Source organism: Cebus imitator, unplaced genomic scaffold (genome assembly GCF_001604975.1).
Source record: "Cebus imitator isolate Cc_AM_T3 unplaced genomic scaffold, Cebus_imitator-1.0 Scaffold11, whole genome shotgun sequence".
NCBI lineage: Eukaryota > Metazoa > Chordata > Mammalia > Primates > Cebidae > Cebus > Cebus imitator.
Window position 1 is genome coordinate 10,713,870 of NW_016107326.1, and position 21,562 is coordinate 10,735,431.

Consider the following 21,562-nt stretch of genomic DNA (forward strand, 5'->3'; position numbering starts at 1 on the left):
AGAAAAAAAAAAAAAAAACACAGAAAATAAAAAAAAGAAAAAAAAAAAAAAAAAAAAAAAAAAAAAAAAAAAGTTGAATACATAAAAACAGAGAATAGAATAGTGGTTATCAAGAGGTGGAGTTGGGGTAGGCCTGGAAGGAGAAGAATGAGGAGATGTAGGTCAAAAGGTACAAAATTGCAATTATGTAGGATGAATAAATATAGAGATCTAAAGTACAGCATGAGGACCATAGCTATTAAGATTGTATTGTGTACTGGAAATTTTTTAAGAGACTAGATTTATGTACTCTTACTATAAAAAAGTAACTGTCTAAGATGACGAATATTGAAATTTCTTACCTGTGCTAAGCATTCACTATGTAATATCAAAACATTATGTGCACCTTCAATTTATACAATAAAAAGTTAAATCTTGGCCCTGAGCTAAAGAATTCATAACATAACTGTTAAGTCATGGAATTGCTGTGTGGTAGGACATCAGGATATAGTCAGCTTATGTTTCTGACAAAAAATTCACAGAACTGATGGTCCAGTTTACAAGAGTGAATGAAGGTCACTGTTGACACCACTGGCTCAATAACACATGGTAAATTCAAATACTTTCATGGAGTAGTTGCTGTTGAGTAATATGAAGAACACTTACTGGTTTTAAACACTCTATTTTCTCACTAGCTTTGCAAATTTGTTCAGCTCAGCCTTTTTCTATTCCACACATATTTTTATCACTGTCAGCTGTAACACATCTTAGCGGATTTCACTGCAGGTTGTATTGAATCAGTGTTTCTACACGCCTTTGAAAATACTCTTGCCTGTAATTGTTCCATGAAGACTATACTAGTCCGTTTCATCCTGCTGATAAAGACATACCCAAGACTGGGAAGAAAAAGAGTTTTAATTGGACTTACAGTTCCACATGGCCAGGGAGGCCTCAGAATCATGGTGGGAGGTGAAAGGCACTTCTTACATGGTGGCAGCAAGAGAAAATGAGGAAGAAGCAAAAGCAGAAACCCCTGATAAACCCATCAGATCTCGTGAGACTTATTCATTATCACAAGAATAGCAAGGGGAAGACCGGTCCCATGATTCAATTACCTCTGCTGGGGTCCCTCACACAACACGTGGGAATTCTGGGAGATACAATTCAAGTTGAGATTTGAATGGAGACACAGACAAACCATATCATTTCACCCCTGGCCCCTGCAAATCTCACATCCTCACATTTCAGAACCAATTGTGCCTTCCCAGGAGCCCCCCCAAAGTCTTAACTCATTTCAGCATTAACCAAAAAGTCCATAGTCCGGAGTCACCTCTGAGAAAAGGCAAGCCCCTTCTGTCTATGAGGCTGTAAAATCAAAAGCAAGTTAGTTACTTCCTAGATACAGTGGGGGTACGGGCATTAGGTAAATATAGCCATTCCAAATGGGAGAAATTGGCCAAAATAAATGGGTTACAGGGCCCATGCCAAGTCTGAAATCCAGTGGGGCAGTCAAATTTTAAAGCTCCAAAATAATCTCCTTTGACTCCAGGTTTCACATCCAGGTCATGCTGATGCAAGAGGTGGGTTCCCATGGTCTTGGGCAGCAGGGTACAGCCTCCCTCCTGGCTGCTTGCACAGGCTGGCATTGAGTGTCTGTAGCTTTACCAGGCACATGGTGCAAGCTGTCAGTGAATCTACCATTCTGGGGTCAAGAGGACGGTGGCCCTCTTCTCACAACTCCACTAGGCAGTGCCTCAGTAGGGACTCCCAACTACTCAGGAGGCTGAGGCAGGAGAATCGCTTGAACTTGGAGAGAGTGGAAGTTGCAGTGAACCAAGATCAAACCACTTCACTCCAGCCTGGGTGAAAGAGACTCTGTTTAAAAAAATATATATACCCAGCCATCCTAATAGAGGTGAAGTGGTATCTCACAGTGATTTTGATTTGTACTTCCCTGATGACTGTGTTGAGCATCACTAGTCATTTTTAGTATACCTGTTGGTCACTTTTATGTCTTATGTCTTCTTTGGAGACATGTCTATTCAGGTCCTTTGCTCGTTTTTTTAACTGGGTTACTTTCTTTTTTTTTTTTTTTTTTTTGAGTTTGCATTCCTTATTTTTTTTTGGAGATTAACTCCTTATCAGATATATGGTTCACAAATATTTTCTCCCAATCCATAGGCTGTCTTTTTGTTTTGCTGATTGTTTGCTGTGCAGGAACATTTTAGTTTGATCTAGTCCCATTTGTTTAGGTTTGCTTTTATTGCCTGTGCTTTTGGTGTCATATCTAAAAAATCATTGCCAAGACCAATGTCAAGGAGCTTTTTCCACACTATGTTTTATTCCGGAAGTTTTAAGGTTTCAGGTCTTACATTCAGGTCTTTAATCTATTTTGAACTGATTTTTGTGTGTGGTGGAAGACAAGGATCCAGTTTCACTCTTTCACATGTGGATATCTGGTTGTCCCAACACCATTTATTGAAGAGACTATCCTTTTCCCTTTGTGTTTTCTTGCAGGGGTTTTCAAAAATTAGTTAACTGTATATACTTAGGCTTATTCCCAGGTTCTCTATTCTGTTCCACTGGTCTATGTGTCTGTTTTTATGCCAATACCATACTGTTGAAATTACTATGGCTTTGTAATATAATTTTGGGTCAAGTAATTTGATACTTCCAACTTCGTTTTTCTTTCTTACGAGTGCTTTAGCTCTTCAGGGTCTTTTGTACTTCCATAGACATTTTAGAATTGGGTTTTTCTATTTCTGTGAAGAATGTCATTGGAATTTTGATAGGGACTGAGATGAATCTGCAGATTACTTTAGGTAATATAGACATTTTAACAATTCTAACTCTAACTCTCCTGGTATATGAACACAAGATACCCTTCCATTTATTTGTGTCTTCCTCAATTTTTTGCATTAGTGTTTTACAGTTTTCAGCATACAGATCTTTCACCTCCTTGGTTAAATTTATTCCTCAGTATATTATTCTTTTTGAAGCTATATAGATAAGATTGTTTTCTTGGTTTCTTTTTTGAATAAGTTATTATTGGTATACAAGATTTAAATTCTTCTTAATGAGAAGAAATACTCTCAATCACCATTATCAAACATTAAATGGCTTTGGAAATTAGCTTTGGCTGCAGACCTGACAATGTTTCTTAATTCATTCTAAAACTATAAGGCAAAACATCACTCATATGTAAAACTTACACTGCAGTAAACTCACTTCAACAACAACTCCTGTTGTTTGAATCACAAGTAATATAAAGCTGCTTTATACACTTCCAGTGCTGTCAAAACTAGAACAAGATATTAGATCTCTGTTTCCACACAAAGTGGCAGTGGATATATTTTCCAGCCTCAAACTACAATTCCAGAGTGTTTGTTAGGCCTCAATGTAATGCAAAAGAAATTTCCATATTTCAAAATCCATTTAACTATGCAATTAAGAAGCTTCCATCAACCTTCAGTTGGAAGTAACGAATCTACCAAGTAATACATGCTTAAGGGCAAACGGCAAGAAAAAAATCTAATAGAATTCTAGAAATACCTTCTAAGGAACGAATATGCTAAATTTAAATTTCACACACATAGACTGATACCAGTTTTTGACAGTATCTATGTGAAAAGACATTTTCAAGGATGAAATACATAAAACCTCATTACAGATCAACATTAGCAGATAAACATTTTAAATAGATTTTGATGATAGAGAACACTAATTCTGAACTCCAACTAAGTGAAATGTTATCTTTCAAAAAATTTTTTTAATTCTCAATAGTAAAGCTGTCTAAAAAAAAATTTGTATTCAATGATTATTATTTGAACTTCAAATAACAATCAATAAAACATTTGTGGAAATTCATTTTCTCTGTTGTTATTCCTACATAATATGCCATAATGCCTTCTTAATACCCTCAAATTTGCCTCTTGGCCTGCAAAGCATAAAATGTCTACTATCTGACAATGCATTCTAAAATAATAAATTTTTACAAATAAAGATAAATATGTGATTGATATTTTATTTACACAAAGCTTTTAAAGGTAATTTCTTGGCATTCCTATATTACCCCACTAAGATAAAAGTGATGGTCGCTGAAATCTAGAAACAATTTCAATCAACTTTCAGACATTGGTAGAGGAAGTTAAATAACTCCAATCTCTCAATAATAATGCAAAGTGTACTTGCTAAATAACAATCAGATTGATCAAAATAACCAGCTTCTTGACATTTTCAAGAAACTTCCAAAATCTAAACCCTTTCTTCACACACAAGCAAAACCACTCAAAGCCATTCAAAACAAATAAAAAACAAAAAAGCTCTTACTCCAAAAATAAGCTCTTACATAGAAAATGGCAATAAAAATACTTTCCTGTTCACAAAAAACCAGGCTTGCTACAGAATGCCTAAAACGTCAAGGAATTTCAAGTCAGCAGTACTGACTATGAGGACAACTGCTTTTGCAACCAGCAAGGAAATAACCAGAGTTCCCAACCTCCAGCTCACATGACTCAGAAGGCACCGAGAGGCCTCTCTGTTTTTCTTCATCTCAGCCACACTCTCTCCTAAGCCTTTCTCTGTTGATTGATCTCTCCTATCTATTTCTGCATACCAATCCACTTCTTTAACTGGCCATAAAATCTCCTGCATAATATTATTTTATCTTCCACTCTAATACAATACCTAGGGTTCAGTGTACAGTGGATTAGTTCATACTGGTCAACATAACACAGCTAGAGAAAGTTTTTATTGCTAGTGTTACCGAATTATACATAAGTCAGATAAAATAGGCGAGTCAAAGAGAGCTAAGTATCTCCCACTTCTGATGTAATTGCCTTAGGGAAGGAGAAGAGCTGGGAATTCTCTTATTTTGATAGACAGGGACAGATTCAAGTTATAGGTCTTCATCCACAGCTGTGGCTGCTGCAGGAAGCCCCTGGCCTATTTGGATGACAGTTTGACACCTAACTCAACACTTTTTAACCTCCCCTCAAGAATAAGCCAAATGACTGAAAATGAAGACTCGGAATCCGGAAAGTTTTCAACAGCCCTATCCTTCTAAGGTGGCTGCAGTTTTTTACTTCAATATCAGGGATAGGAGGTTAGGTAGAGAAGCTATTTGCCAAGTCTGTATTTTTCTTTTTATCCACATATACAAACAATAGGCTTCTTTCCCCTTTTTAAATATGTAAACTTGAGTCAAGACTCTGGAATTAAGTATTACCTGGTAGAACTATAGAAGTGGCTTAAATTTCGCTTAGAAGCTCTCTATAAATTAAATCAGTCCACAAGCCACTCTGGAACTTTCCTCTCTCCAGCCTGTACTACATGAACCATTCCTTCAACAATTCCCTAACCAGTATCTTCAGCTCTCTAATCACACTACCCCAATCCTGCTTGACTCAAAAGGTCTGCCTGCTTCCACTTCTTCACTCAGACATCTGGGCCTAAGTGAAAAGAATCACATAATCACATAACCAAACCAAATGGCATGATTATCAGTGCTTGGTCTCCAACTGCCACCAAGTTATGCTAAATTTATTTTTGTTTTTTTGTTTGTTTGTTTTTTGAGATGAAGTCTTGTCTGGTTGCCAGGCTGGAGTGCAGTGGTGCAATCTCAGCTCACTGCAACCTCTGCCTCCCGAGTTCAAGCAATTCTCCTGCCTCAGCCTCCTGAGTAGCTGGGACTGCAGGAGAGGACCGCCACACCCAGCAAATTTTTGTATTTTGTATTTTTAATAGAGATGGGTTTCACCATGTTGGTCAGGCTGGTCTCGAACCCCAGACCTCCTGATCCCTCTCAGCCTCCCAAAGTGCTGGAATTACAGGCGTGAGCCACCGCACCCGCCCACTGCTAAATTTTATCCCTCAACTCTCTCTTTCATTCTCCAAAACTGCCATTTCTAACCTTTACCACTCTGTCCACACCTCCTACCTTACAACCTCATTCTTAGCAGATGATCATGATGCCTACTTCATAAAGAAGATAGAAACAGTTGTACACAGAAGATGCTTCCACCAGCACCATTCTCTCCTCTTTCCCTCAATTATAATCAAAGAAGTGCCTTCTGCTTGCCCAATCTATGTTCCAGGCCCCATTTCCTCTCATCTCCATGGCAAGCTGACCCTATGAATCATCCACTTTATGTCCTAATGTCACCTACTCACTCCATTACTGTGCTCTTAAATCAAAACAAACACAAAAACATCCCTCCTTGCTCTCAAAATCTCCTTGAAAGCATTGCCTATATGTTTTATCTCCCCTGCCTAACTCCACCCACCCCCAACCACTCCATCCACACTGTTGCTGCCAAATTACAGTGGCCTGTAATGAACGCTTTCCCATTCAGCAATAGATATGGTTGACCACTCAGATGTCACAAAAACACTCTTTCTCTTTGCCTTCTGTGACAGCGCATTCTCTGTATTCTTCTCTTACCTGGAGGTATGCCATCTTTTGTATCAGCAACAGCAGTGTGGAAAGGAATGTGTATGTGTGTATACATGAATGCAGTCAGGAAAACTCAGGGCTGCTGCTTCTCCAGCAAAGAAGACACACGCATCCATAAAGATGAAGATATTAGGAAGCCATATTTAAGTAACTGGAGCTGGGAAGTTCATCAGCATTTGGGTTGTGGCATGCTGAGGTTGGCATCGCAATTCCAGTCCCCTCTGAACTCTCCTACTTGCCTCACCTGCTGAAATAAGAGCTCCTCTGCTTTGAGCCTCTCCATCATTTCCTGCTCCATCAGAGCTAATTCTCTTTCACGCTCCAGCTCAGCCATTTCCTTTTGTCTCTAGCATTGTTTAAAAACAACAGCAAGTGACTTTTTAGAGAGAAAAGCAATCTTGAAAGCACTTAATAGGGACAATTAGGGAAAGGGTTAAGCAAATTATAGCCCATCCCTTTCAAAACTAAATAATAATTTGGGAAGATATTTTATCTGAATAATGAGCACAATATTAAAGTTACACATTGTGTATTATCACAAGTACATAAACATAAATCTATAAATCTATATAAAAAAGACTTCCCATGAAAGTAATTACCTAAAAATTTAAATAGAAGTCTTCTTTGGGTACTGTTTTCTCCTTCCTACTTTTCATGTTGTTCAGGTTTTCATATAATAAACATTATTTTTATAACAGAAAAATAAAAATATTAAACTTTTTAAAAAGCAGACAAGTTGGACCAGTTATTTTTCGCTTCTAATTTCCTAGAGGGAGGTTCCTACTTACCAGTTGTTCCATGGTCACATTTTCCTTAAACTTGTAAATCCACAATGCCAAATATTCTATTGGATCCACTGGGCGAACTTTTGCCACTTCTGCAAGACCTTGAGTTAAACACCTCCCAAGGTGCTTTTGAAGATATATTGACTCCATTTCTAACACCTAAAAAAAAACTCCTAAAAAGTAAGTGTTTTTGCAGTATCTTCAATAAAGTCACTATATGACTAAAGTTCAGTGAGGTGAACAAAGCATGACACCCTGCCCTCAGTCATGGACACCTCCCATTGAGGGTGCCAAAAGCAAGCTGGTCCCAGGAAACTTCTAATAGTTTCCAAAAGGGCTCCACAGAAGTCACTACAACTAAAATGGTTTCAAAATCCTGAAGGACTCTCAAGTCCAAGAGTCAGAAAAGAGGTATTATTACTATTGATTTCAGGATTACTTGATGCCAAGTAACATGAGTCTCATTTAATCCTCGCAACATACCTGAAAAGTGGATATCATGATCTCAATGGGAAGATGAGCAAGCCCACGCACAAAGAGCATCAGAGCACAGTTCAGGATCACACAGCTGGCAGATGAAGGAGATAGGGTTTGTACCCTCCTATTGATTCCAAAACCCTAACCCTAAAGACTATACTAAAATGTTCCTTCTAAGCCATGAGAGCCATTTTCACAAAGCATCACAATAGTCCACCTTTTGAAAAAAAATCCATAAATTTTCCAAGGCCAAAGAAGAAAAACTCAACCGCCAAATAATAACGTATGAAACGCCTCACAATTTGGCCCCAATTTTCTTTTGAGGTTCAACTCCGGACATCATCTCTCCTGGCCCCAGCACACCCTGGCCTCTCTCTAACTCCGTGGACATCCTGCCATTCTGATGATCACGCCTTGCACATTTCCATCTCCATGACTCTTGTACATGATGATCCCTCGCTCTCTCTCCTCTTTCTCCTCCCTCTCTCTCTCCACTCTCTCTCTCTTTTCTCCTCTCTCTCTGTCACTCTTTCTCTCTCAGAAAAGTTCTCCTCCCCTGCAAGGTAGAGAATCATTTCTCATTCCCTAAGCTTCCCAGGCAACCCAAAGAAGTTCCTCTTGCTCCAAGCAGCTTACACAGCATTTGCCACACTACCTGAGAATTACAGTATGTCCGTGTGTGTGTTTCTGTCCTACCACGAGAAGACAAACTCCTCTAGCTGCTTGAAGAGTGTTTTAATCACAGGGCTGACACAGCTGTCTCTCCATGGTAACAAGGGAATGACTTGCTCCACTCTCCCAATTATGTCCTACTCTTTCCAGTTATGAAAATAAGCAGGAATAATCATAGACTGGACTGTTTTTAAAACAGAAAAGGAAGAATGCTGCAACCAGTCTCTTTCAGTGCTTTGGAAAAAATGATTACCCTCAGATTACTCTTAATATTTTAAGAAATCCAGACTTTTCTGAGGATCTGATGAAATGTAATCATTTGTTGAACAAATATGTAATGAATATTGGTTGGGCACAATGGCTCATACCTGTAATCCTAGCACTTTGGAAGGCCAAGACGGGTGGATAACCTGAGGTCAGGAGTTTGAGACCAGCCTGGCCATGATGGTGAAATGCTGTCTTTACTAAAAATACAAAATTAGCCGGGCATGGTGGCACATGCCTGTAATCCCAGCTACTTGGGAGGCTGAAGCAGGAGAATCACTTGAATCCGGGAGGTGGAGTTTGCAGTGAGCTGAGATTGTGCCATTGTACTCCAGCCTAGGCAACAAGAGTGAAACCTCATCTCAAAAAAAAAAAAAAGAATACCTATCAGGCACCATAATAGGTACTGGGAATACAAAACTACTGTGGATTGAATGTCTGGGTCCCCCAAAAATCCCTATGTTGAAATTATAACTCCCAATATGATGGTATTAGGAGGCAGAGCCTTTGGGAAGTGATTAGATCATGAGTGTGGAGCCCTCATGCATGGGATTACTGCGCTTATAAAAAGAGAGCTTGCTTTAACTCTCTGCTGTCTGTCATTTGAGAATAAAACTAGAAGACAAACCAGGCAGAGGGTTCTCACCATATACCAGAAATGCCAATGCCTTGATTTTGAACTTTCCAGCCTCCAGAATGGTGAGAAATAAATATGTATTGTTTTAAAGCCACCCAGTCTTGGTAATTTGCTACAGCAGCCCAAACTAAAACAAAAACAGTCTCTGCCTTCATAGAGCCAATAGATGAGTAGGGAAGAAAAATATTAGCCACATATTTAAATCAATAAATATGAAATTGAAGTTAAAATAAGTAATATAAAGACCAGACAGGACGAAGAGTTTGACCAAGTCAGGGAAGTCAAAAAAAGCTTCTCTGAGGGGTGACATTTGAGCTAAGCTTATAATTACCAAAAAAAAAAAAAAAAAACAGTAAAATTAACATGGCAAAGAAGAGAAGGAAGAGTCTTCTAGGTATGAGGAAAAGCCCTGATATAGGAATGAACAAATTACAGGGGATAAAATGCCACTGTGTCTAAACTTTTCCCTAGACAAATGCACCTAACATTTTGCATAAAATTTCAGAGGCACTGACATCCTGGGCTCATTCATAACCCCCAATCTTTATTCATGGATAGACCCCAAGATGTCAGTGTCTCTGAAATTGTATACATAACCATGTGCATATGCCATATGACAGTGAGGTGAGAGCAAAACGGCATAACTCCTATGGAGGAGAATTTGGCAAAATCTAGAAAATCGCATATGCATTCACCCTTTGACTCATCAGTCTTGCTTCTTGGATCCTATCTCAAAGAAAAAATATGAAATGGCATATGGATTATTTGCAGCATTGTTTACAGCAGTCAGACTGAAGCACCACCTAAATGTTCATCAAATTGGGGACTAATGAGAAAGAGCAACACAATGGGTTATTATGCAGATGTACAAGAGAAAGAAGAAACTAGAGAGTGATCTCTAAGACATAGAATAAAGAAAATGAGGTACAGAAATTGTATCTGGTCTGTCATCTTTTGTATTAGCAACAGCAGTGGGGAAAGGAATGTGTACGTGTGTAGACATAAATATAGTCATAAAAACTCAAAAAACTGAAAATTGGTACAAATGAACCTAATTACAAACCAGGTTGATATTGGCGTCCTAGCCACACAGAGAAAAGAATTATTACAGCTGACTTTGGAACACAGTATCTGCACAGTATTTCCTCAGTAGGATGGACTTGAAAGACCCAAATGCTATATAGACATCTCAAAGTCATTTGAAGTGAAGTAATATAAAAATGGGAACAGACTCCTGTTGCTGCTCCAGAAAAATAAAATGTGGGGAAGTGGGAACGGTAACATTATCCCTAAAGAGAAAACTTCTGGCCTAACAGTCAGGCCAAGTCAGGGAAGGCTCTGTCTCGGATTTCTGGGCATATCAGTGGGACCCTGACAAGGCCTGTCAACTCCTTTAGCATGGTTCCTGTCTGTGAAACAAGGATAATACCCATCTCTCCTGTTGTAAGCAGTGTTATTTTTCATACACACTAATAGGCATCTTGGCTCAACATAAGAAAGTTCTTTCCCAAAGAAACAGCTGCCTCCAGCCTGAAGAAAGTGCCGCAGAGATGTAAGGAGGTACCTTACCCACACCTGGGAGAGAGCCAGCCAGCCGACTGGGCAGGGGCACCTGGGCAGGGATGCTAGACTTCTCAACTCAAAACCCAGCTCGCCCAGGAAACTCTGAGTTTCAGATAACGAATAACTTTGCATGATACTATATTTGGACTGAAAAGTAGTTCGTTTATCTGAAATTCAGTTACCTAGGCATGCAGTACAGTACTGTATCTGGGAACCTCCCGGGGAGCTCAGTGTGGTTTTCCCACCCGGGATCGTGGAAGGGTCTCCCGCAGTCCGCAGGAGCCGCAGCCCTTCCTGCTCAGGAGCAGGAGGAGGAGAGCCTGCCGCTTTCGGGAGCTCCAGGCGCGAAGCTGCCTCTCTCCGCCTCAGGTGAGTCCTGCTCGACGCCCAAGTCCCAACGGTCAGAACCGCCTCTGCCCGCCTGACCCAGCGAAGCCAGAGGAACAAGTCTCAAAAATGGTTGGTGCTTTTGCGCACCGGACGCACGCGCCTGCTCGCCACCCGGGAGCCGCGTCCCGTTGCCAGGCAACGAGAGCGCGCGCGGCAGGAACCTTTGTAGGCGCCGCAAAGCGAGAGGGGCGCGCGCACCGGTGAGCGGAGGGCGCGCGTGGGCGGAGAAAGGGGAACGCACTGCAGAGGGAAGGGGGCTTGCGGGGTCGCGCTGCAGAGAGGAGGGGGCGAGCAGGAGTCGGGGCGCGCGGCAGAGTGGTCGAGGCGTGCGCGGGGGGCGCGGCAGAGTGAAGGGGTATGCAGGAGTGGGGCGCGCGGCAGAGAGAAGGGGTCGTGAAGCAGGGGCGCGCGCGAGGGGATGGAGCCAGAGAGGAGGGGTGTTCAGGAGGGAGGCGCGCAGCAGAGAGGAGAGGCCTGCGGCAGAGAAAAGTGGGTGTGCAGGAGAGAGAGCGCCCACGAGGGGACAGCAGGCAGAGAGGAGGGGGAATGCAAGAAGGGAGCGCGGCAGAGGGAAGCGGCGCGCTCGAGGGGGCGGGGGCCAGGGAGCTGGGCGCGTAGGAGAAAGGAGTGGGCACGCTGGAGGCGGGGTGTGCGCGCGAGGGTCCAGGAAACGCGTTTGTGGCGGCTCGCAGGTCGGTGAGCCGAGGAGACTTGCAACACAGAAACCTGGAGGACTTGGGGTGCAGAAAAGAGCAAGGGACCCTGGTTGGCAGGCTCCGGGAGAGACGAACGGGTGAGGAGGCTTTGAGGAGGTGCCAGGAAGGGCAGCCAATCAGAGAAGGGTGGGGGACCTTCCAGAGTTGCCGGAAAACCGTCACTGCAAGTTGCCAATTGCCTGGCAGTTTCACAACTGCGCACCTTTGCTCTTGCTGGTGACCTCTGCTGGGTTCCTTTCAGAACCAACTCGGGCCCCCCACCTCTGGGATGCCGTCCAACCTTCACCAGGTCCAAGCCCTTGCAGTCTTCCCTGGCCTAGTGGTCTGTGCATGTACTAGCCTTTCCGGTGCTCTCTTTCAGCTTATGGGCGAGGCAGTGCCAGGCAAGAGAGGTCTTACATGTTAGTTGAGATAGTAAGTGCCAGAGTGGACGCTGAAAAATCAAAGGGAAGCATGAGCGCAGGTGTCACAGCCCTAATGAATAAGGCAAGAAGTATTTACTGAGCTCCTAGTGTGCCAAGCACCAGTGGTATAGAGTGAACAAAGACAACCCCTATCCTTATTGCCTTGCCTACTGAGTGCAAGGTCAGGAACAGTGTAAGCACACCCTCAGGGCAGCTCTGGGAAATACAGAAAAATAACCTCTCCCCCTATTGGTGAGTATACCCTAAGTTGGTCTGACTGGGCTTTAAAAGGCACCCCTTTGGCCAGGCGCAGAGGCTCACCCCTGTAATCCTAGCACTTTGGGAGGCCGAGGCGGGCAGATCACGAGGTCAAGAGATCGAGACCATCCTGGTCAACACGGTGAAACCCCGTCTCTACTAAAAATACAAAAAAAAAAAATTAGCTGGGCATGGTGGCGCATGCCTGTAATCCCAGCTACTCAGGAGGCTGAGGCAGGAGAATTGCCTGAACCCAGGAGGCGGAGGTTGCAGTGAGCCGAGATCGCGCCATTGCACTCCAGCCTGGGTAACAAGAGCGAAACTCCGTCTCAAAAAAAAAAAATTAGCTGGGTGTGGTAGCACACACCTGTAATCCCAGCTCCTTGGGACACTAAGGCAGTGGAATCGCTTGAACCCAGGAGGCAGAGATTGCAGTGAACCAAGATTGCGCCACTGCATACCCACCTGGGTGACAGAGCAAGGCTCTGTCTCAAAAATTTTTAAAAATAAATAAATAAAAGGCATCCTCTTGACTTCTTCCCCACCAGGCCTCACATTGTGGCTGTATCCTTGCTCTACTGTCTTTGCACCATATCTTAGTAACTGTTGGACCAACACATTTCATTCAGATCATTGTCGAAAATGGGCAATTTAGAGTAGGTGGGGTTATGCCAATACGGCTTGCCACATGTAAGCAGTGTGGCAGCCACCCAATGACCAGAGAATGCAGAGCTGGTGATTCTGCCTTCTGGGAAGGACAGTTCTACAGTGATTCAGGCAAAGTAGATCAGTAACTACAAGTCACTTGGGGATTTTATTAACCTGCAGGCTCTGAATCTGTGGGGTGGGGTAGGACCTGAGATTCTGCCTCTCCACAAGTCCCCAGGTGATGGCATGCTGCTGATCATCTCATCAGACCAGGTTTGCGTAAGAGGAGGGGTGTAGAAGGTTGTTTATCCAAGTGCATTGGTTTAAGTGGGCTGTATAGATTGGCAGGAGACACCACCCACCTCTGTCCCCACCGTCATTCACCACCCTGCTCAGCTTTTTTGTTTTATTCCCTTACAGATCTTGGAGTCAGAATTCCAAAGGGAATCTTACTGGACTAAAACCAAAGTGTCAGCAGAGCTGGTTCCTCAGGAGGCTCTGGGGCGAATCTATTTTCTTGCCTTTTCCAGCTTCTAGAGGATATCTTTGGCTCAAGACCCTGAATCACATCGCCTTTTCTCCCTCGGCTCTGTCATCACCTTCCCTATCTGACCATACTGTGTCCGTCTTATAGTGACACCTGTGATTACATTGTTCCTACTCAGATAATCCCCCTACCTAAAGATCCTTAATTTAATCACATTTACAAAGTCCCTTTTGCCATTTAAAGTGAAATATTCATAGGTTCCAGGTATTCTGACGTGGACACATTTGGGAGCCATTATTCAGCCCTAGAACAAGGACATTCTCTTACTCATATTTCCATTATTCAAAATCAAGAAATTTAACTTGGATAAATTATATCACATAATCTACAATTCACATTCAATTCATGTAATTTTCCTAACAATGACCTTTATAGAATTCTTTTTTCTTTTCTTTCCTTCTTTCTTCCTTTTTTTTTTTTTCAGACAATGTCTCACTCTGTCACCCAGGTTGGAGTGCCGTGGTGAGATCTTGACTCACTGCAGCCTCAGCCTCCTGGGCTCAAGTGATCCTCTCACCTCAGCCCTGCTAAGTACAGCCCCCCTAAGTACTACAGGTGTGTGCCATCATGCCCGGCTAATTTTTGTATTTTTTGTGGAGACAGGGTTTTGCCATGTTGCCCAGGCTGGTCTCAAACCCCTGAGCTCAAGTGATCCTCCTGCCTCAGCCTCCCAAAGTGCTGGGATTACATGCGTGCACCACCATGCCCAGCCAAATTCTTTTTTCTTGTCAAGATACAATCTAGGATCATGTGTTACATGTAGTTATTATAGCTGTTCACTCTCCTTTGATCTGTAACAGTTAACTCGTTTTTTCATAACCTCAACATTTTTAAGAGTACAAGGTAGTTGTAGACTGTCTTGCTTTGGATTTATTTGATGTTTCCTCAATTAGATTCAAATACTGCATTTTAGGCAGAAATCCACAGAAATATTTTATGTACCGTAAGAAGTGCATCACAGCAGGAGGCACTTGATGTCACTTTGTCCCTTTATTGGTGATGTTTACTTGCATTACTTGTTTAAGGTTGTGTTGGCCAGGTTTTGCCACTGTAAAATTTCTGTATTTCCTTTGGAATAAATACTTAATTTGTGAGAAGAAATTTTGAGACTATACATATTTCTTATTCCTTGTCAAATGTTCACCCAGGCTTAGCACTCACTGACTCACGCCTTGATTCAGTTCTACTGTGATGATAAGGAAATGGCAGTTTTTTAAAACCCCGTTATTTTCCCCACATTTGTTAGTTGGCATGCTACTTTAGCAAAGAACTTTGTCTTCTCCCTTCTTATTCTACTTATATATTCTCATATGGACTTATGGATTCTTATTTTTTCCATAAGTTATAATCCATTACAGTCACTATTTTAATGGTCAAACTGCCCCAGATTTGACTATAGGAGCCCCTTTAAGCTGGTTCCTCTGTCCCCAACCATTATATTTTTTAGAATGTTCTAACTTTCTGGCACAACAAACTGTTCCAGGCTCATTAGACTTGTCCTGCCCCAGCCTTGGAATCAGCCATTCCTCTAACGAGCCCTGATTCCCCTAGCTGATTCCAGTAGCTGCAGGGCCAACATTTTCCCTCCCTCTTCTCCCCAGGGCATTTCCATGGTCCCCTGTGAAATAAATGAGCTGTCTTATCTGTGTCATAGATGACCATAGCCTCCAACCTCATAATAGCACAGCCTGCTGGGTGCTCAGAGCCCCTCCGCCAGACCTCCTGCCTGCTCATTTATTTTCTCTCTATTCAAGGGCAGAAATGTGTGGGTCAGGGGAGGCCTTAGTCACCCTTACCACCAACGTACCAAACTCCTCCCAAGCCTGGTAAACCCTAGGACCCACACTGTCTGACCTAGTGCAGCTGGACAGCTTTAGAAAAAAGTCCATTTGAATATAAGACCTATTGACAGGTATGTGTTTGTTGGTTCTTTTGGGAATGATATGATCCAGAAACATCTCATATTTGTCCTGAAATAAATCTGAATTGGTTAGAATGTATCTATTTTTAATATCAGATTAAGTTTGTAAAATAGTGTGACTTTGTTTCGATGTTTTCCAGGCTCCCAGGATGGAAACTAACTACCTAAAGAGGTGCTTTGGAAATTGCCTGGCCCAGGCACTGGCAGAGGTAGCAAAGGTTCGGCCCAGTGACCCAATAGAATACCTGGCTCACTGGCTTTATCATTATGGGAAAACAGTGAAAGCCAAAGAAGAGGTGTGTATGTGCACTGGGACTTAGGGAGGGCCCAGCTTTCCGAGGGTACTTCGAAAGCCAGACACAAGGCAGGATTCTGGAGCTGGCCTGGGGAGTCCCTTGGTTTATTTGACTTGCTCTTAGGGCAAGATATCCCTTAAATGTGGGGATCCTGGAGGCTCAGAGAAGTGGGGCTTCAACTCAGAGGAGCTGTGGGGTTGAAGGGTTTGTAGCTAGTTACAGGAGGAAACTCAACTGACCCAAAGGGCCCATGACCCAAGCCAGTCCCCAGTGGGTCAGGGGGGAGGGCATTTATAAGGCTTCTCCAGGTGCTGACCTGATTCAACTCTGTCACCTCACCACAGAATAGGCAAGAGAAGATCCAGCTGCAGCAAGAATATGACAGTAGCCTCAAGGAAATGGAAATGACAGAAAGACTGAAACAAGAAGAGTATCAGATTCAACAGAAGTGTGAAAAGTGTCACAAGGTAGGGAGAAGGGACTCAGCTTTGAGTAGCCATAAACATCCCAAAGATGGAATCCAGGAAGGCCACAAGTTAGCCCAACCCCAGTGTAAGGCACAGCAAGGGTCCTTGTAGCCTGCTTTTCACTCCATATTCACGTGTTTGTATATAAACCTATGTTATTGACAACCTTTGTTAATGGAAAAAAGGAGATGTTAAAAGACAAATTTGTCTCGATTTGAGGAAATACTCTGGTGTTACTGGTTTTAAAACATCTGACTTTTAAGAAAATCTATTCACTTGGAGCGAATATTTTTTTATATAAGCTCCTTTGAGCCCTTTTTAAGTAGTATTCGATATTTTTCAGAAACCAAATATGGTTGTTATCAGTGCATACTTCAGATATTTAACTTAGTATTTAGGATTTGGCTTATTATATTCTATTTGCTTTTATGTGAAACCTCAGATGCCTCCTCTGTGTTGGTATAATATTAGATGAAAGTTGTTAACTTGGAATAGTTGAAGACAACTCTGCATTCATCAGTCTGACAAGCATATCTTTTACCTCCACAGTTCTTTTCACAATCTCCTGAAAAATGCCTTATGCCATTCCATGCTTTCTACAAAGTGGTAGATACCTGGATAGAGAGTTATCTCGATTGCAGTGTTGGGTTTGACGTCTGACATCTTTTTAACTGTCACTATTCCCTGTGCATTAAAGTCTTTAATGCAGTCCATTACAATTCACTAGCATTTGCTAGCTTCCAAAGCCAACTTTGAAGCCATGAAAATATTAAGCTTATTTACACTTATATTAATATACTCAACATCCTCATAAACAATATATTTGCTTCTTAAAGGCTGGATGTCTTGTAAATAAATTAAATCAAAAGATAGTTTCATTCTATTGCTTGGCAATAGTTTAAGGGAACTCTCCCTCAGGAAGGATTCATTCTTTAAGCAATTGTTTGGAAATGGGAGAGGTGAGGATCATTCAGCAAAATGTGTCATCACCTTGCTGCCCACCTCTAATCTATTTGTAACTTCATGCTTTACTGTTAATAGAAATAGAACTATATAAGGCAATAAGAAATATGTAAGGAAGACTCCCAAAACTCCACCCTAGTTTTATGGTATCTTTATTAAGGAAAACTTTGCTCACATCAATATTCTGAATTGTCTTTTTGTGTTTCACTGAGGAGGTTTTGCATCCAGCAGCAATATTCCTTAACAAGATTTACATTAGCAAATGGTATGTCATTCTTTTGCCAAGTGTGTGATGTAGGCAATTGTAAGGGAAGATGGGAAATGACAGCCCGTACAATGCCTAGACTATGTGCAAGTTCCCAGTCTTAGGAAAGAGTTCATGTGTAGGTTGTGCTTACGGAAATGGATTCCCTATGTTAGAAGGAAATAAAGAGAACCCAAGAGTGATCTAAAATGAAGCCAAATTAATAGTTTACCTGGCAAGGGAGAGCAACAACATTAAGGTGTGAGTTACTCTCCAAGCAAACTTTGACAAGGCTAAATAGAGGGCAAAGAGGCAGAGGTATATCAGAAAGACAAGATTCCAAGTTCTGGCTTCTGATTGACTCAGGTGGATTACAAACTGTTCCTTGCTATTGGCCACCTTCACATTTTGTGTGACTAGTGCTGGGAAACCCAGTTTCAAACTGACCCAGGATAGGTTGCATAAAACTTCAGCAGGCCTGCTAGTTTACCTGATGAACTGATATGCATACACTCGAAGCTTTGCAGTTTTTTCCTTAATTGCTTAAAAAAAAAAAAAAAAAAAACATTGTGACTTGGATAGACCTTAGTAAGTCTTTGAGTACGCCCAGATTGAATACTGCTTATCTAGTAGATTTGCCAAAAGAGGAATAGAAACAGAATGCTACATATGGTAGGGATCATATGCAATTATCAGAATAAAAAAGTATCCATGGAGGAGATAGAATTTGAATCAGGCAAAGGTTATCCTTGTACAGATATCTCTTCATTAAGCAGACGCAGCTTTAAGTAAACCACAATTTTATTTCTGAGTAAGAAGAAAACTCCTGTTGTTTATAAAGATCTAAACTATACAAATGTTTTAGAAATACATATTTATAGAATCAACAGATATTTGCTGCATAGACCCGATACTTTGAAGTTTAGAAGGGTCTCAGAGACCATGTGGACAAGGATTTCACAAACCTCCCTGCAGAGCCCCATAGGGCTCATCGTAAAATGGACCTGTACAACTTCCAGGCAAAGATTGGAGTTGGCGGGGGGTGGGGGTCAGTAGAGCCTAAGCTCCAAGGATTCCTACCTCAGCCAGAGACATGGATGTTAAACTGCTCGATATTGTCTCATGGGTCACTGAGGCTCTGATTGTTTTTTCCCTGTGTGCTTCAGTTTGGATAATTTCTACTGATCTACCTTCGTGTTTACTGACCATTTCTTCTGCAACGCCCGATATCCTATCTGGGAATTCTGTGAAATTTTTCACTTCAGATATTGTACTTTTCAGTTCTAGAATTTCTATTTAGTTTTTTAAATATAATTTCTACTTTCTCTGCTGATACATCTTAACTTTCACATTATGTCCATTTTCCACCTTCAATTTGTGAAAATATTTATAATGGCTGTTTTCAGTCCTTGTGTGTTAATTCCATCATCTGTGTCATTTTGGGGCCTTTTTCTATTGAATACTTTTCCTCTAGATTATAGTTCATATTTTTCTACTTTTTTACATGTCTAGTAATTTTTACTTGTGTTCGGGACATTGTAGAGGCCATTTTATAGGGAGTCTAGATTGTGCTGTTTCCCATTAAGAGGTGTTGGATTTTGTCCAGGCAGGCAGTTAAATTATTGGTGAATCAACTTATCCTATAGGTTTGGTTTTAGGCTTTGTTAAAGCAGTTCTATTTCAGTTTGGTTCTTAGTCTCTGGCATGAAAATAGCAATGCTGTGTTCTTGCCATACATCTTGTGTGCTTCAGTCTCTAATAATAACTTCTCTGCTTTTTTGTTTTCTGTTTAGGAACTGACTTCTGAAACTGTTTCCATGAAGAAGAACATATTCATGCAGGAGGACACAGATCCCCTTGAGAAGGCGGCCTTGAAGCAGGAATTCCATACAAGGCCTTCCAGTATGATTCCAGGAATGCCTCAACAGGTTCCTCCTTCAGAGTCTGCTGGCCAGATTGACTGGAACTTTAAAATGTCACAAGACATAAATTACCAGGAGGCTTTCCAGCATGAAGTTGCTCATGAAATGCCTTCTGGCTCCAAATCTCCTTATTAGGTTATCAGAAAGTAGATGCTTCTGATTTACTTCTCTCAAAGCTGGAAGCCAAGAAAATGGCCAGCTAGAACCAAGATTTAAGGAGCTGTAAAAGAAGAGTTCTACAGGGACTCTCCAGCCTACTGCTGTTCTGAAAACCCTTAATCATGTGAGGATTTGAACTAGTTATAGGATGAAATAAACTCAGAATAATGATTTAAAATAAGGAACTAAATGGGTGTAACTTTTTCCTCTTGTTTTGTCAATGTCTTGGAGACTACACAGTGAAAACGTATCTATCTCATGTGTTCATGTCTTAGCTTTTGCTTCACTTCACAGTCAGCCTGTCAGAGTATTTTTTACACATATCCTAGAGTCTACCTATGTCACTGATAGCAAGTATTTTTCTTCAACATATGCTACGAATTTTTAAAATACTTTTTTCCAATTTTTGTTAATTGTGGTAAAACACATATAAGACTTACCATCTTCACCATTTTTAAGTGTACAGGTCAGTGGTATTAAGTAGGTTCATATTCTTATGCCACCAACACCACCATCCAGCTCTAAAACTCTTTCATCTTGCAGAACTGAAACTCTAAACCCATTAAATAATAACTTGCCATTTCTCCCTCTCCCCAGCCCCTGGAAACCACCATTCTACTTTCTGTGCTTGTGATTTAGAGTACTCCATAATTATGTCATATCAATAGACTCATATAATATTTGTCTTTTCTGTGACTGGCTTATTTCACTCAGGGTAATGTCCTCAAGATTCATTCATATTGTAGCATGTGTCAGAATTTCCTTCCTTTATAAGGTAAAATAATATTTTTCTGTATTTTTATACCACCTTTAGCATATCCGTTCATTCATTGTCCATGAATGGGCATTCATTCATCAATGGACACTTTCACATTTTAGTGACTGTGAATAATGCTGCTGTGAACATGACTCTGCAAATATCTCTTGAAGACCCTGCTTTCAATTCTTTTGAGTATATACCCAGAAATAGAATTGCTGGATCATATGGAAATTCTGTTTTTAATTTTTTGGGAAGCCGCCATTCTGTTTTCCACAGCAGCTGTACAATGTTACATTCCCACCAGCAGTGCACAGGGTTCCAATTTCTTCACATCCTCACCAACACTTGTTATTTTGTTGTTCTTTTGATAGTAACCATCCTAATGGTTGTGAGGTGGTATTTCCTTGTAGTTTTTATTTGCATTTCCCTTATAATTAGTGACGTTGGATATGTACTTAATTGGCCATTTGTATATCTTTTTTGGAAAAATGTCTATTCAATTCCTTTGCCCATTTTTTCATTGCACTTTTTGGGGGTTTTTTTACTGTTGAGTTTTAGAAGTTTTACATATATTCTGGATGTTAATCCTCTATCAAATATATGATTTGCAAATATTTTCTCCCATGCTGTGAACAAACGAAATGTTGCCTTTTCGCTGTGTTGATAAGGATGACAGGCATTTTGAAACAGGTTAAATAGCAGTAAACCTTAAAGGTTTGAAAAAAAAATATTTTTAATTACTTTCTATCTACATTCATTCAAATATCATCTGTATGCTAAGAACTTCAGATTTATGTCTTTGATCAAAATTCCCTGAGCTTGACTGCTTGACGTCTCCACTTGGAGGACCAATGGACACTTCAAACTTAACTTGTCCCAGTGGCCTTTCCATGATAGCTTCTCTGAAGCAGTTTCTCTCCATCCTTCCACTTGCTCAGGCCAAAACTCTTGGTGTCCCCTTTGACTCCACCCTTTTTTGTCACCCTACATCTGGTCTGTTGGCTTTCTATTTAAATAAAGCCAGAATTCAACCACT

At 41.2% G+C, this 21,562-nt stretch overlaps 2 protein-coding genes across 5 annotated transcripts in view; one reads left to right on the plus strand and one right to left on the minus strand.

Annotated features, from left to right (window-relative positions):
- DYDC1 (DPY30 domain containing 1) overlaps positions 1-11,310 on the minus strand; it is a 21,124-nt gene extending 9,814 nt beyond the window's left edge. The window contains exons 1-4 of one of the 3 annotated variants that reach the window (XM_017497172.2): positions 11,014-11,300; positions 7,702-7,786; positions 7,222-7,391; positions 6,678-6,779 (exon numbers count right to left, since the gene is read on the minus strand). In XM_017497172.2, the coding sequence (XP_017352661.1) occupies positions 6,678-6,779; positions 7,222-7,368 (249 nt within the window). In that variant the 5' untranslated portion in view covers positions 7,369-7,391; positions 7,702-7,786; positions 11,014-11,300. Of the gene's footprint in view, positions 1-6,677; positions 6,780-7,221; positions 7,392-7,701; positions 7,787-11,013 lie in introns of all 3 variants that reach the window. The other 2 variants (XM_017497184.2, XM_017497191.2) reach the window with 2 other exon arrangements.
- A 9-nt stretch (positions 11,311-11,319) lies between these two features.
- On the plus strand, positions 11,320-20,455 carry DYDC2 (DPY30 domain containing 2). 2 transcript variants are annotated; one of them, XM_017497201.2, is made up of 4 exons: positions 11,320-11,421; positions 15,856-16,011; positions 16,356-16,478; positions 19,479-20,013. In XM_017497201.2, the coding sequence occupies exons 2-4, from the start codon at positions 15,865-15,867 to the stop codon at positions 19,740-19,742; spliced, it is 534 nt and encodes a 177-aa protein (XP_017352690.1). In that variant the 5' UTR covers positions 11,320-11,421; positions 15,856-15,864; the 3' UTR covers positions 19,743-20,013. The 2 variants fall into 2 exon arrangements, with proteins under 2 accessions (XP_017352690.1, XP_017352709.1); XM_017497220.2 differs by lacking the exon at positions 11,320-11,421 and adding an exon at positions 14,307-14,349 and having other exon boundaries at positions 19,479-20,455.
- The last annotated feature ends 1,107 nt before the right edge of the window (positions 20,456-21,562 follow it).